The 11,410-nt window shown below is 49.8% G+C and overlaps 1 protein-coding gene across 1 annotated transcript; it reads left to right on the top strand.

Moving 5' to 3' along the window:
- The first annotated feature begins 9,096 nt into the window (after positions 1 to 9,096).
- On the top strand, positions 9,097 to 10,047 carry LOC148997604 (uncharacterized). Its single transcript, XM_089120169.1, has one exon. It carries the CDS (start codon positions 9,100 to 9,102, stop codon positions 10,045 to 10,047), a length of 948 nt encoding a protein of 315 aa, XP_088976295.1. The 5' UTR covers positions 9,097 to 9,099.
- Positions 10,048 to 11,410: the final 1,363 nt, after the last annotated feature.

Raw genomic sequence — 11,410 nt, 5'->3', positions numbered from 1 at the left:
TCGGAACCCGGCGAGAGGACAGGCTGAAACGGAGTCAGCGGGGAGATTACCCGCTCAGCCCAGCATCGGTGATATGACGCGGCGGTGCTCAGCCAGCACGGAACCAATCTATTCAACTGTTTGAGGACAACGATAAACTTCTTTCATCATTCACCAATGTGAGGACATCGTGAAACGGTTCTTCATCTACAAGGCGCCCCACGTAAGGTATGTTGTAGCGCTACAAAGTAATTGAATGGCCATTCATGAGTTGTGTGCACACTATTATAATTACCCGGGCGTAAAAAATCCAATGCATTGGTGAAGAAAGAACTGAACAGTAACTTTGTAGTGACAACAAATTACATTGACAATTGATTACGTGGTGACGTTTAAGTGCACTATGAGTTTACTTGAAAAAGACGTGTCAGCTGCTGAGGCGGTTGCGCAATCAGCTGAATTTAACAGTAAAGCAGATGGTCCGGGTGTGTTAAAAGAAAAGGAAAAACGTGTTGTAACATTAACTGCAAAGGCATTTGAACAAAAGCTGGAAAGACTGCAAAATGATAGGAAGGCTAAATTAAATAAGGCTTCTAAGCTAAGGGAGAAAATCAAAGAGCTTATGCAAATAAGTGATAAGATAGGTGTACAATGTACAATGAGTGCTCTTGTTGATTTGTGTGATGATGCAAAATGTGTTCATGATTCCTTGCTGGTCATATTACCTGAGGGTGAAAGGGAAAAACATGATATTTGGTTCAAAGCAAAAATGATTTGCAATGATGAAATGCTGTCTGAGGTAAACCGCTGGTTAAATGCTATTCAATTAAAAAAAAGGTAATAAAGGTAATGAATGTGGGGATGAAAAAGGTTCTCAAAAAGGTAAAAGGCATGAGCAGAATAATGATGATATCAGGCCAGAGGACAGTATCTCAAATGTTTCTAGCAAGCAATCAAGCAGGAGGAGTTCTCGTAGTGGAAAATCTACTAACTCTGCAAGAATAAAGGAAAAGGCAGAAAGAGCTGCACTGCTTGCTCAGGCTGCATCTTTAAAGGAACGGCATGCATTGGAGGAACAGGAGCAACAACTAAAAAGGAGAAGAGAGCAACTTGAGCTGGAAGCTATGCTAGCTGCCTCCAATGCCAAACTGGAAGTGCTGGCCTCTGCCTCTGACATCAGTACCACATCTAATGGAATGAGTTCTTACATGAGTAAAAGCAAAAGACCAGCAAATGTTACTGCGCTCAATCCTATGGCAAAGGAATACAGGCCTGTAAACCACCACCAAGCACAGCAGGGCCAGGATTGGGCATTGCCAATTGGCAATCCACAACCTACAGCTAGGCTAACACAGCAGTCTAGTCAACAAAGCCAGGCTGGGCTAAACCAAAGGATTGGTTCTCAAAAGGACGGTCATCATATTGTACCACCACAAAGTTTGGGACCCCACTCATTCAATGCTCAGCCAGTAGAGGAACAGCAGCGGGGGAACATCTGTTCCATAATGGAAAGGCAAAACGAAATAACTACTGCATTGGTCCAACAGCAGCGCTTCATGTTATTGCCTGCAAGAGAGATTCCCTTATTTGATGGGGATCCTCTTCAATATATTTCATTTATGCGAGCATTTGAGCAGGTAGTGGAGGATAAGGTTAGTCAAAGTGATTGTTTATATTACCTGGAACAATTCACGAGAGGACAGTCACGGGAATTGGTACGAAGCTGCCAGCACATGGCAGCTGATCTAGGCTATGTTAAAGCAAAGGAGCTGCTTAAACAACACTTTGGCAACGAGTATAAGGTTGCCTCTGCATATATGGAAAGGGTTTTTGCGTGGCCATCTATAAGGGCAGAAGATGTCAATGCACTGCAGGCCTATTCACTTTTTCTGCGCTCATGCTGTAATGTCATGGAGAACATACAACATATGCAGGAGTTAGACATGACAAGCAACATGAGAACAGTCACGTCTAAGCTCCCATTCAAGCTGAGGGAGCAATGGAGGTCAGCGGCACATAACATAATGCATACATCTGACCGCAGAGCTCTGTTCAAGGATTTGGTGGCATTCATTGAGAAACATGTCCATATTCTGTCAGACCCTTTATTTGGCGATATTCGGGACTCAGCACCAGGAACAGGTGGTGCTAAGGTCATTGGGCTGAAGTCGCAGCCAGGCACAAGATTTAAAGGAAACAGTTTTGCTACCACTATTGCCCCCGTACATTCAGCAAGGGGCTTTGGAGAGAGAAAGACTGTCTTGCCAGAAAATGGTTCTACTATTAGATCAATTTGTGTGTGTTGTTCGCAAAGTCACTCTTTGGAGGAATGTCAACAGTTCAAAGGGAAGAAGCATCAGGATAAAATAACCTTTCTAAAAGAGAAAGAGCTTTGCTTTGGCTGTTTATGTGCTGGGCACATGAGTCGCAGTTGTGGAAAGCGTGCAACCTGTGGGATTTGCGGTCAAGCACATCCTAGTGTGCTTCATGTTGACAGGAGAGACAAAGCCAATGCATACATGGAGCGATCTAAGGAGCTTGTGAGACCTAACACCACAGCATCTAAAGAAGCCTGTGGCCGTGTAGGGGTCGGAAGTGATCGCTGCCTCCTTTCCATCTTGCCAGTCCAAGTCAAATCTATCAAAGGAGGCAGAGTAGTACAAACTTATGCATTTCTGGACCCCGGCAGTTCAGCCACTTTCTGTTCGGAAAATCTCATGCAAAGGCTTGGGTTGTCTGGTAAACGAACACATTTTCTGTTACAGACCATGGGACAGGAAAGGGTCGTGCCAGCAAATTTATTGTCGGACTTGGAGGTGTCTGGTATGGATAGTGATGTTTTCTATAAGCTACCAGAAGTCCTCACACAGAGGAAAATGCCTGTAAGTGCAGACAGTATTGTCTCTGAAGGGGAGTTGGCAAAATGGTCATATCTGGCAAAAGTACAGATTCCCAGCTGAGAGGCTAATGTCGACCTATTGATTGGAAGCAATGCTCCCAGGATATTGGAACCTTGGGAGGTTATAAACAGCCAAGGGGGAGGACCATATGCAATTAAGACGGTATTGGGGTGGGTCCTTAATGGCCCTTTGCAGTCTAATGACAGCAGTTTGGAAACAGAGGCCTCTTCAGTAGTTGTCAACAGGATTTCTGTGAGACGATTGGAAGAAACGCTACACAGCCAGTACAATCATGATTTCAATGAAAGAGCTACAGAGGACAAAGGCCCTTCAGTAGAAGACATCAAGTTCATGGAAATTATGGAAAATTCTGTAACACTGGACGATGGTCATTACAGTTTGAAGCTGCCCTTTAAAAGGAACAATGTTTCTCTGCCCAACAACTTCTCGTTAGTAAAGCAAAGGTTGCTCGGGCTGAAAATGAGGTTCCTTAATAACAAAGAGTTTTATGAGGAATACAAAATGAACCTCAACAGGGTGATCAGTCTGGGCTACGCAGAGCAAGTTCCAGATCAGCAGTTGGATCACAATAGTGGTAGGGTGTGGTATCTCCCGCACCATGGCGTATGTCACCCCAAGAAGAGGAGTCTGCGGGTGGTGTTTGACTGTGGCGCAACCTTTAAGGGAACATCTTTGAACCAGCAGCTCTTGCAAGGTCCTAATTTGACCAGTACATTGCTTGGTGTCCTGCTCAGGTTTAGGCTGAAACCTGTAGCAGTTATGGGTGACATACAGGCAATGTTCCATCAGGTCAGAGTTGCAAAGGAGGATAGAGACTTCCTGCGCTTTGTATGGTGGCCAGAGGGAGATCTCAGCAAGGAGGTAGCTGAGTTTCGTATGACTGTCCATCTGTTCGGTGCTGTGTCCTCCCCAAGTTGTGCTAGCTTTGCTCTGAGAAAAACAGCAGCTGATAATCAATCTGCATTTCCAGCCGAAGTTCTTCAAACAGTAAAGGAGAACTTTTATGTGGACGATTGTTTGAAGAGTGTGACAAGGTTCAAGGAGGTGATGGAAGAAGACAAGAGGTCGGCGAATACAGGAGCTTGTGTGCTTTATTAAGCAGAAACAAAAAAAACTCTTTCCACAGTGTCTCAGCACTTCACAATAAAATGATGTCTGCAGTCGGACAGCCTCTTTCCCGCTGATTCACAGCTTCCTTTTCTCACTCGAATAAATCGCTCCTTCCACAGCTTCTCCTCCAGCTCTGCACACACACAAGCTCCAGTCTCTCTCAGTGCGGTGTCCAACTGGCCCGCTCAAATACTCTCCCAACGCCAATCACTGGAATTACAGACAGGTGTTTATCATTTGAACTTGACCCGCTTACTTCCCGCTCGACTCCTCCCCCGCTCTCCCGCCGCAGACAGCGCTAAACCACGCCCCCCATACCACATACCCCCACCGCCCGACTCAGGCCGGGGAGCCGTCCGGCCTGCAGCCTCCCCCCCCCCCCCCTCCGGGAGAGAAAGTCAGCCACAGCCATCTGCGCACCCGGCCTGTGGATCACCTTGAATTTGAAAGGTTGTAGTGCCAGATACCAACGGGTGATCCGCGCGTTGGCATCTTTCATGCGGTGGAGCCACTGCAGGGGAGCGTGGTCGGTACAGAGGGTGAACTCCCGACCCAGGAGATAATAGCGGAGAGTGAGGACGGCCCATTTGATGGCTAATGCCTCTTTCTCTATGGTGCTGTACATCGTCTCCCTCTTAGAGAGCTTACGACTGATGTACAGCACCGGCCGCTCCTCGCCCTCTATCTCCTGGGTCAAGACCGCACCCAATCCTCTGTCCGACGCGTCTGTCTGCAGAGAAAAAGGAAGAGAAAAATTAGGAGCCTGTAACAGCGGGCCGCCACACAGAGCTGCTTTTATCCGGGTAAAAGCCTGCTGACACTGCTCCGTCCACTGGACGGTATCTGGCGCCCCCTTTTTAGTTAGATCAGTCAGCGGGCTAGCAAGGTCCGAATAATCTGGCACAAATCTCCTATAATATCCTGCCAGCCCCAGGAACTGTCTAACCTCCTTTTTGGTCTTGGGACTCGGGCAGGTCGCAATCGCTGCTGTCTTGTCAATTTGGGGACGCACCTGCCCGTGGCCCAAGTGGAAGCCCAGATACCTGACCTCCACGCGCCCAATCGCACACTTCTTCGGGTTGGCCGTGAGCCCCGCCTTCCTCAGCGACTTGAGGACCGCTCGCAAATGCTGCATATGCCTCGGCCAATCATTACTATAGATGATAATGTCATCCAAGTACGCCGCAGCATATGCAGCATGCGGCCGTAGAATCCGGTCCATCAAGCGCTGGAAGGTGGCAGGTGCCCCGAACAAGCCGAACGGAAGGGTGACAAATTGGTGTAATCCGAACGGCGTCGTGAAAGCGGTCTTTTCTTTGGACATTGGAGATAAGGGGATCTGCCAATATCCCTTCGTTAAATCCAGTGTCGAATAAAACCGAGCCGTGCCCAGCCGATCGAGTAACTCGTCAACCCTTGGCATTGGATATGCATCGAACTTCGATACAGCATTCACCTTGCGGTAATCCACGCAGAACCGGACGGTGCCGTCGGTTTTAGGCACTAAAACTATCGGGCTTGCCCAGTCACTGTTGGATTCCTCGATTACTCCCATATCCAGCATCGCCGCTAATTCATCCTGAACTACCTTTTTCTTGTGTTCAGGTAATCTATACGGCCGGCTGCGAACCACCACGCCCGGCTCCGTCTCAACGTGGTGCTGTATGAGATTCGTTCGGCCAGGGAGGGGCGAGAACACATCTGCGAAACCCGCCTGTAACTGCTGAATGTCAGCGACCTGGGACGGCGAGAGGTGGTCTCCGCCAGTGGCCAGAGGGAGGGATTGCACTTTTACATTCGCCTCTGGCCCGAGATCCTCCTCCCCACTCACCACCGTCGCCAGCATCGCTGACTCCACCTCATTCCATCTTTTAAGGAGGTTGAGGTGGTATATTTGATGCGCTCCCCCCCTATCTGAACGAGCGATTTCATAGTTAAGATCATTAACTCGCCGTGTAACCACAAACGGTCCTTGCCACTTGGCGAGTAATTTCGAGCTGGATGTGGGAAGTAATACGAGCACTTTATCTCCCTGTGCAAATTTACGTAGCTTAGCCCCCCTATTGTACAGCCGACTTTGTTTGTCCTGAGCCTGTAACAAGTTCTCCATAGAGAGCCGCCCCAAAGTGTGGAGTTTTGTTCGCAGGTCCAGGACATATTGAATTTCGTTTTTGCTATTAGAAGGTCCGTCCTCCCAAGCCTCCCTAAGGACATCCAAAACCCCGCGGGGCTGGCGGCCATAGAGAAGCTCAAAGGGGGAAAACCCCGTGGAGGCTTGGGGGACCTCCCGTACAGCGAACAAGAGGGGTTCTAACCACTTATCCCAATTTTTGGCGTCTTCCCGCACGAACTTACGAATCATGGATTTTAACGTGCGATTAAATCGTTCCACCAGGCCGTCTGTTTGTGGGTGATAGACGCTGGTGCGAATCGATTTAATGCCCAATAATTCATACAGTTCGCGTATCGTACGTGACATAAACGCCGTGCCCTGATCAGTGAGAATCTCTTTTGGGATTCCCACCCGGGAGATTAATTGAAACAGCGCACTCGCAACGCTTTTAGCCGAAATATTGCGTAGTGGGACTGCTTCAGGGTATCGCGTTGCATAATCCACCAGGACTAATGCAAAGCGATGCCCCCGTGCTGATCGCTCTAATGGCCCGATGAGGTCCATGCCAATTCGCTCAAAGGGGACCTCGACTAACGGCAGGGGCAACAATGGTGCTTTACTATGGGCCGGAGGGTTCACTAACTGACATTCATGACAAGACGCACACCACCTGCGCACATTCTCATGAATGCCCGGCCAAAAGAATCGGGTCATTAAACGATTTAACGTGGCTGCCTGCCCGAGGTGTCCAGCCATCGGATTACAATGAGCCGCCTGGAAAAGCATTTCCCGACGGCTCTTAGGAACTAATAACTGGGTTGTATCTTGTTTTGTCTGGGTATCCTGGGTCACCCGATACAACCGGTCTTTAATCACGGCAAAATACGGGTACGTGAGCGGCTGTTCTGGCCGAACCTGCTGTCCGTCGATGACGCGGACCTGCTCAAACGCGTTTTTCAGCGTATCATCTCGGGACTGTTCCAGAGGAAAGTCATCACGGTCTGAAAAGATGTTATTTTCAGCCCCGCTCTGTTCCCCTGAAACAGCCGCCGACGGTCCCGGCACAGCTTCGCCCACCTGAACGGTCGCCCCCGCCCGTTGCCGTTGTTTTTGCCCAGGAGCACCCGCACACAAATATGCCAATAAAGATTGAAACCCCGGCCAATTAGTTCCCAGAATCAGCGGGTGCCGGAGGTGCAGATTAACTGCCACCTCCACACTATGCTTTTGTCCCCTGAATTGGATCATAACTGGCACGACGGGATATCCCATCACCTCGCCGTGCACACACCGCACCATAACCTCGCGGCTCTTATCCAATGCCCCAGGCTGAATCAAACTTTGGTGGATGGAGGTTTGGTTACAACCTGAATCCACCAAAGCTTGATACGTAACCCCCTCGATACTTACAGGTATCTGATACAGCCCAGTCTGATCGGGGGCAGCCTGTGGCGCATAGGGGACCCGAATGAAGGTGTCCACCTCCATCAGTGGACACCTATCAATAAAGTGCCCCGGGTCCCCACAACGCCAACAGGCCGGCCCAGGCCTCCCCGCCACTCCGGTGGCGGGAAACGGGTCAAGGGATTGGCGAGGGGAGAGCGCGGGGCCAGAAGACGGAGGGACGCTCCCAGTCAGGGTCCCACTTCGAGGGGCGGGGCGCCGGGACCGCCTCAGCGCTGGGCCCGGACCTCCAGCGGGGCGCCGGACGCGGAGGACCTACTCCTCGGGACCTGGGAGCGGGGACAGGGCGAGAGAGAGAGGGAGGGGGAAGAGAGAGAGAGAGAGAAGATGTTTGGGGTTCGCCGACCCCCGGGCACGCCACCAGCTGATCCTCCGCCAACGTGATGGCCTGGTCCAGCGACGTCGGCCGGTGGCACTGGACCCACTGCGCGGTCTTCTTTGGCAGTTTCGCAATGAACTGCTCCAGCACCACCAGCTCGATGATTCCGTTGACGTCGCGTCCCTCGGCCACCAGCCATTTGCGGCAGGCGTCCCGGAGCTGCTGCGCGAAGACGAAGGGCCGGCCGATCTCCCCCAGCTCTAGGGACCGGAACCGCTGGCGGCTTTGCTCCGGAGACCGACCGACCCGCTGCAGGATGGCGCGTTTAAGGTCCTGGTAGACCAGGAGGTTACTAACGGGCAGGTGTTGGGCGGCGAGCTGCGCCTCTCCGGACAGCAATGGAATGAGGCGCAGCGGCCAGTCATTTTCCGGCCATTTCCCGGCCGCGGCCGACCTCTCGAAGAGGTCCAAGAAGGCCTCCGGGTCATCCAGCGGCCCCATCTTGTGCAGCATGGGGGCCGCGGCCGGGGCCCGGACCCCCTGGTCCACCCAGCTCCGGAACTGCTCGCGGGCCTCCTGTTGTTCCTTGAGGAGCGTGTCGAACCGACATTCCTGTCGCTCCTCCATCTTCAACAGGGCTGCCTGGTGTTGTTGGTGCAAGCCCGCGAGTCCCTGGATGATCTCCGCAAACGGCGAAGACAGAGGATTCCTGGCGGCGGCTGCTGCTTCTTCCATCCCGGGTTTCGGCACCAGTGTGACAAGGTTCAAGGAGGTGATGGAAGAAGACAAGGGGTCGGCGAATACAGGAGCTTGTGTGCTTTATTAAGCAGAAACAAAAAAAACTCTTTCCACAGTGTCTCAGCACTTCACAATAAAATGATGTCTGCAGTCGGACAGCCTCTTTCCCGCTGATTCACAGCTTCCTTTTCTCACTCGAATAAATCGCTCCTTCCACAGCTTCTCCTCCAGCTCTGCACACACACAAGCTCCAGTCTCTCTCAGTGCGGTGTCCAACTGGCCCGCTCAAATACTCTCCCAACGCCAATCACTGGAATTACAGACAGGTGTTTATCATTTGAACTTGACCCGCTTACTTCCCGCTCGACTCCTCCCCCGCTCTCCCGCCGCAGACAGCGCTAAACCACGCCCCCCATACCACAAAGAGCATGCCCTCTGATAAAGAAGCTGCCTTTATGGTCAAAAATTTAATTACTCTCTGTCAGGCAGGAGGATTCACTCTGATGAAATGGATTAGTAACAGTCGCACCACCCTGCAGACTATTCCAGAGGAATACAGAGCTAAAGATCTGACTGAACTGAATCTGGATAGAGACAAACTTCCTCTTGAGAGAGCTCTTGGCTTGCAATGGTGCGTTGAGAGTGATTCGTTCAAGTTCAAAATGGAGATCCAGCAGAGGCCAGTCACCAGGAGAGGAATGTTGTCAGTGGCTAGTTCGGTGTACGATCCTCTTGGCTTTGTTGCACCTGTGGTGTTGCCTGCCAAAATCATGCTACAAGAACTTTGCAGAAGAAATTATGGATGGGATGAGACTGTGCCACAAGACATCTTGCAACGGTGGTTCAGGTGGTTGGAGGAATTGGATATGCTGTCTGAGTTTAAGGTTGATCGGTGTATTAAGCCCAAGGGCTTTGGACAATCAAGACATGCTCAGCTGCATCACTTTGCAGATGCTAGTGAAACAGGATATGGTGCCGTCACATATCTCAGGATGCTGAATGAAGGAAATGATATTCATGTTGCATTCCTGATGGGCAAGGCCAGGGTTACACCTTTAAAGACTGTTACTATTCCTCGCCTGGAGCTAACTGCTGCTGTGCTTGCCATTCGTGTTGATCTGCTGTTGAAGGCTGAGCTGAGATTCCAGTTGCAGCAGTCCATTTTTTGGACCGACAGTACGTCTGTGTTGAAGTATATAAAAAACGAGGATAAACGTTTTCATACATTTGTGGCCAACAGGGTTTCGACTATAAGAGGAGCCACTAAAACTTCACAATGGCGATACATCAGTTCCAAGGAAAATCCAGCGGATGAGGCATCCAGAGGAGTGAGGGCTGAAGACTTTATTCATGGCCGTAGGTGGATAGTAGGGGTTTCATCAACTAGTCGACTAGTCGACTAGTCGACTGTCACAACCACTAGTTGGCGCTGTTGGCCTTAGTCGACTAGTCGGAAACAAAATGATGACATATATATAGATTTATTTTTTTTGTTAACTATCCCTTTAAATACAAGCGGCAGTACTATATACTATAAGCACTATAAGGCGCACCTTCAATGACCTATTTTAGAACATTTTTCAAACGTTTGACTGGGTTTGCGTTATGCATCCACTAGATGTGCTAAAGGGAATGCAGCGAGTGCGCGGCGTCGGAGGTGAGGCGTTTATTTAGTAAGCGTGAGCGCGCTGGGGCGGGCACGTAACTTACATTCGCAGCCTGCTGACAGCAGTGTCTGTTCGTGTGTGTGTGTGTGTTAGAGAGAGCGCTCGTGAGTCGTGAGCGGGAGATATTTTATACGAGGTTGAACTGGCCGTGTGACAAAGCGGATGGATTATAAAGCTTGAGAAAAGGCCAGATTGAGAAAATTAAAGGCTTTTAAGTGCGCTTTATAGTTCGGAAAATACGAGTACTACTCTCGCTTTTAGACCAGCACGCGACGTGTATAATATAGCCGCATATTAGCCTACACCAGATTTTCTCTCAAATGTTTGCTTTCACTTTCTATATGGGGAGGCTGCACTTTAGACATAGCCAATTCTGTTTATGTAAACATTGTGTGTATTTAACAGTATTAGCATAATAAGACTTGAAAGATAACTTAGTCCAGCGCTGTTTGACAGGCTTCTAATGCCTGTGAGCGTCGGGGATATGCCGCGCGCTCAGGAAAGCGCGCGTTAGAACAGCGCGTGAATTAAATCTTTAACCGGCAAGGCTTATGCAAACAATGAACTTTTGTGAATTGCAGTGTCCCGTACCTATTCCTTAACGTGTGGTGTTTAGGCTACGTCGCGTTGTACAGTTGAGAGGCGCCAGAACTGATAGAATGCACTGTAACACGATACTACTACTACCATATTTCTTCAAAAGCAGATCGTGGAGACATTTACTATTCGTGTTGTCGCACACCCCTAGAATTTAACGACTAGTCGACTAGTCGTCGACTGTTATGCAAAACTAGTCGACTAGCAAAAATCAGTAGTTGTGAAACCCCTAGTGGATAGAGGGTCCAAGTTTTTTGCGTAAACCAGAAGCTAATTGGATAACAAATGTGGTAGAAACTATCATGGAACCAGATGATCAGGAGGTCAAGAAGGAAGTCACAGTGAATGTTGTGTCTGTGGATGGCCTACCTGATGCCACAAACCGGTTACTGACTTACTTCTCAAGTTGGAGTAAGCTCAAGGTGGCAGTAGCCTGGTTACTTAAATGGAAAACCATCCTGTTGGAAAAATGCTGCAGGAGGAGGGAGGAGAAATCTGCTGT

The sequence above is a fragment of the Pimephales promelas genome, chromosome 2 (genome assembly GCF_988280905.1).
Source record: "Pimephales promelas chromosome 2, fPimPro1.hap1.1, whole genome shotgun sequence".
Classification (NCBI taxonomy): domain Eukaryota; kingdom Metazoa; phylum Chordata; class Actinopteri; order Cypriniformes; family Leuciscidae; genus Pimephales; species Pimephales promelas.
This window is presented reverse-complemented; position numbering and strand designations above follow the sequence as displayed.

What these genes read in the sequence shown, in the direction of transcription:
- LOC148997604 (XM_089120169.1), top strand. Translation starts at nt 9,100, where the DNA reads ATGGTCAAAAATTTAATTACTCTCTGTCAGGCAGGAGGATTCACTCTG.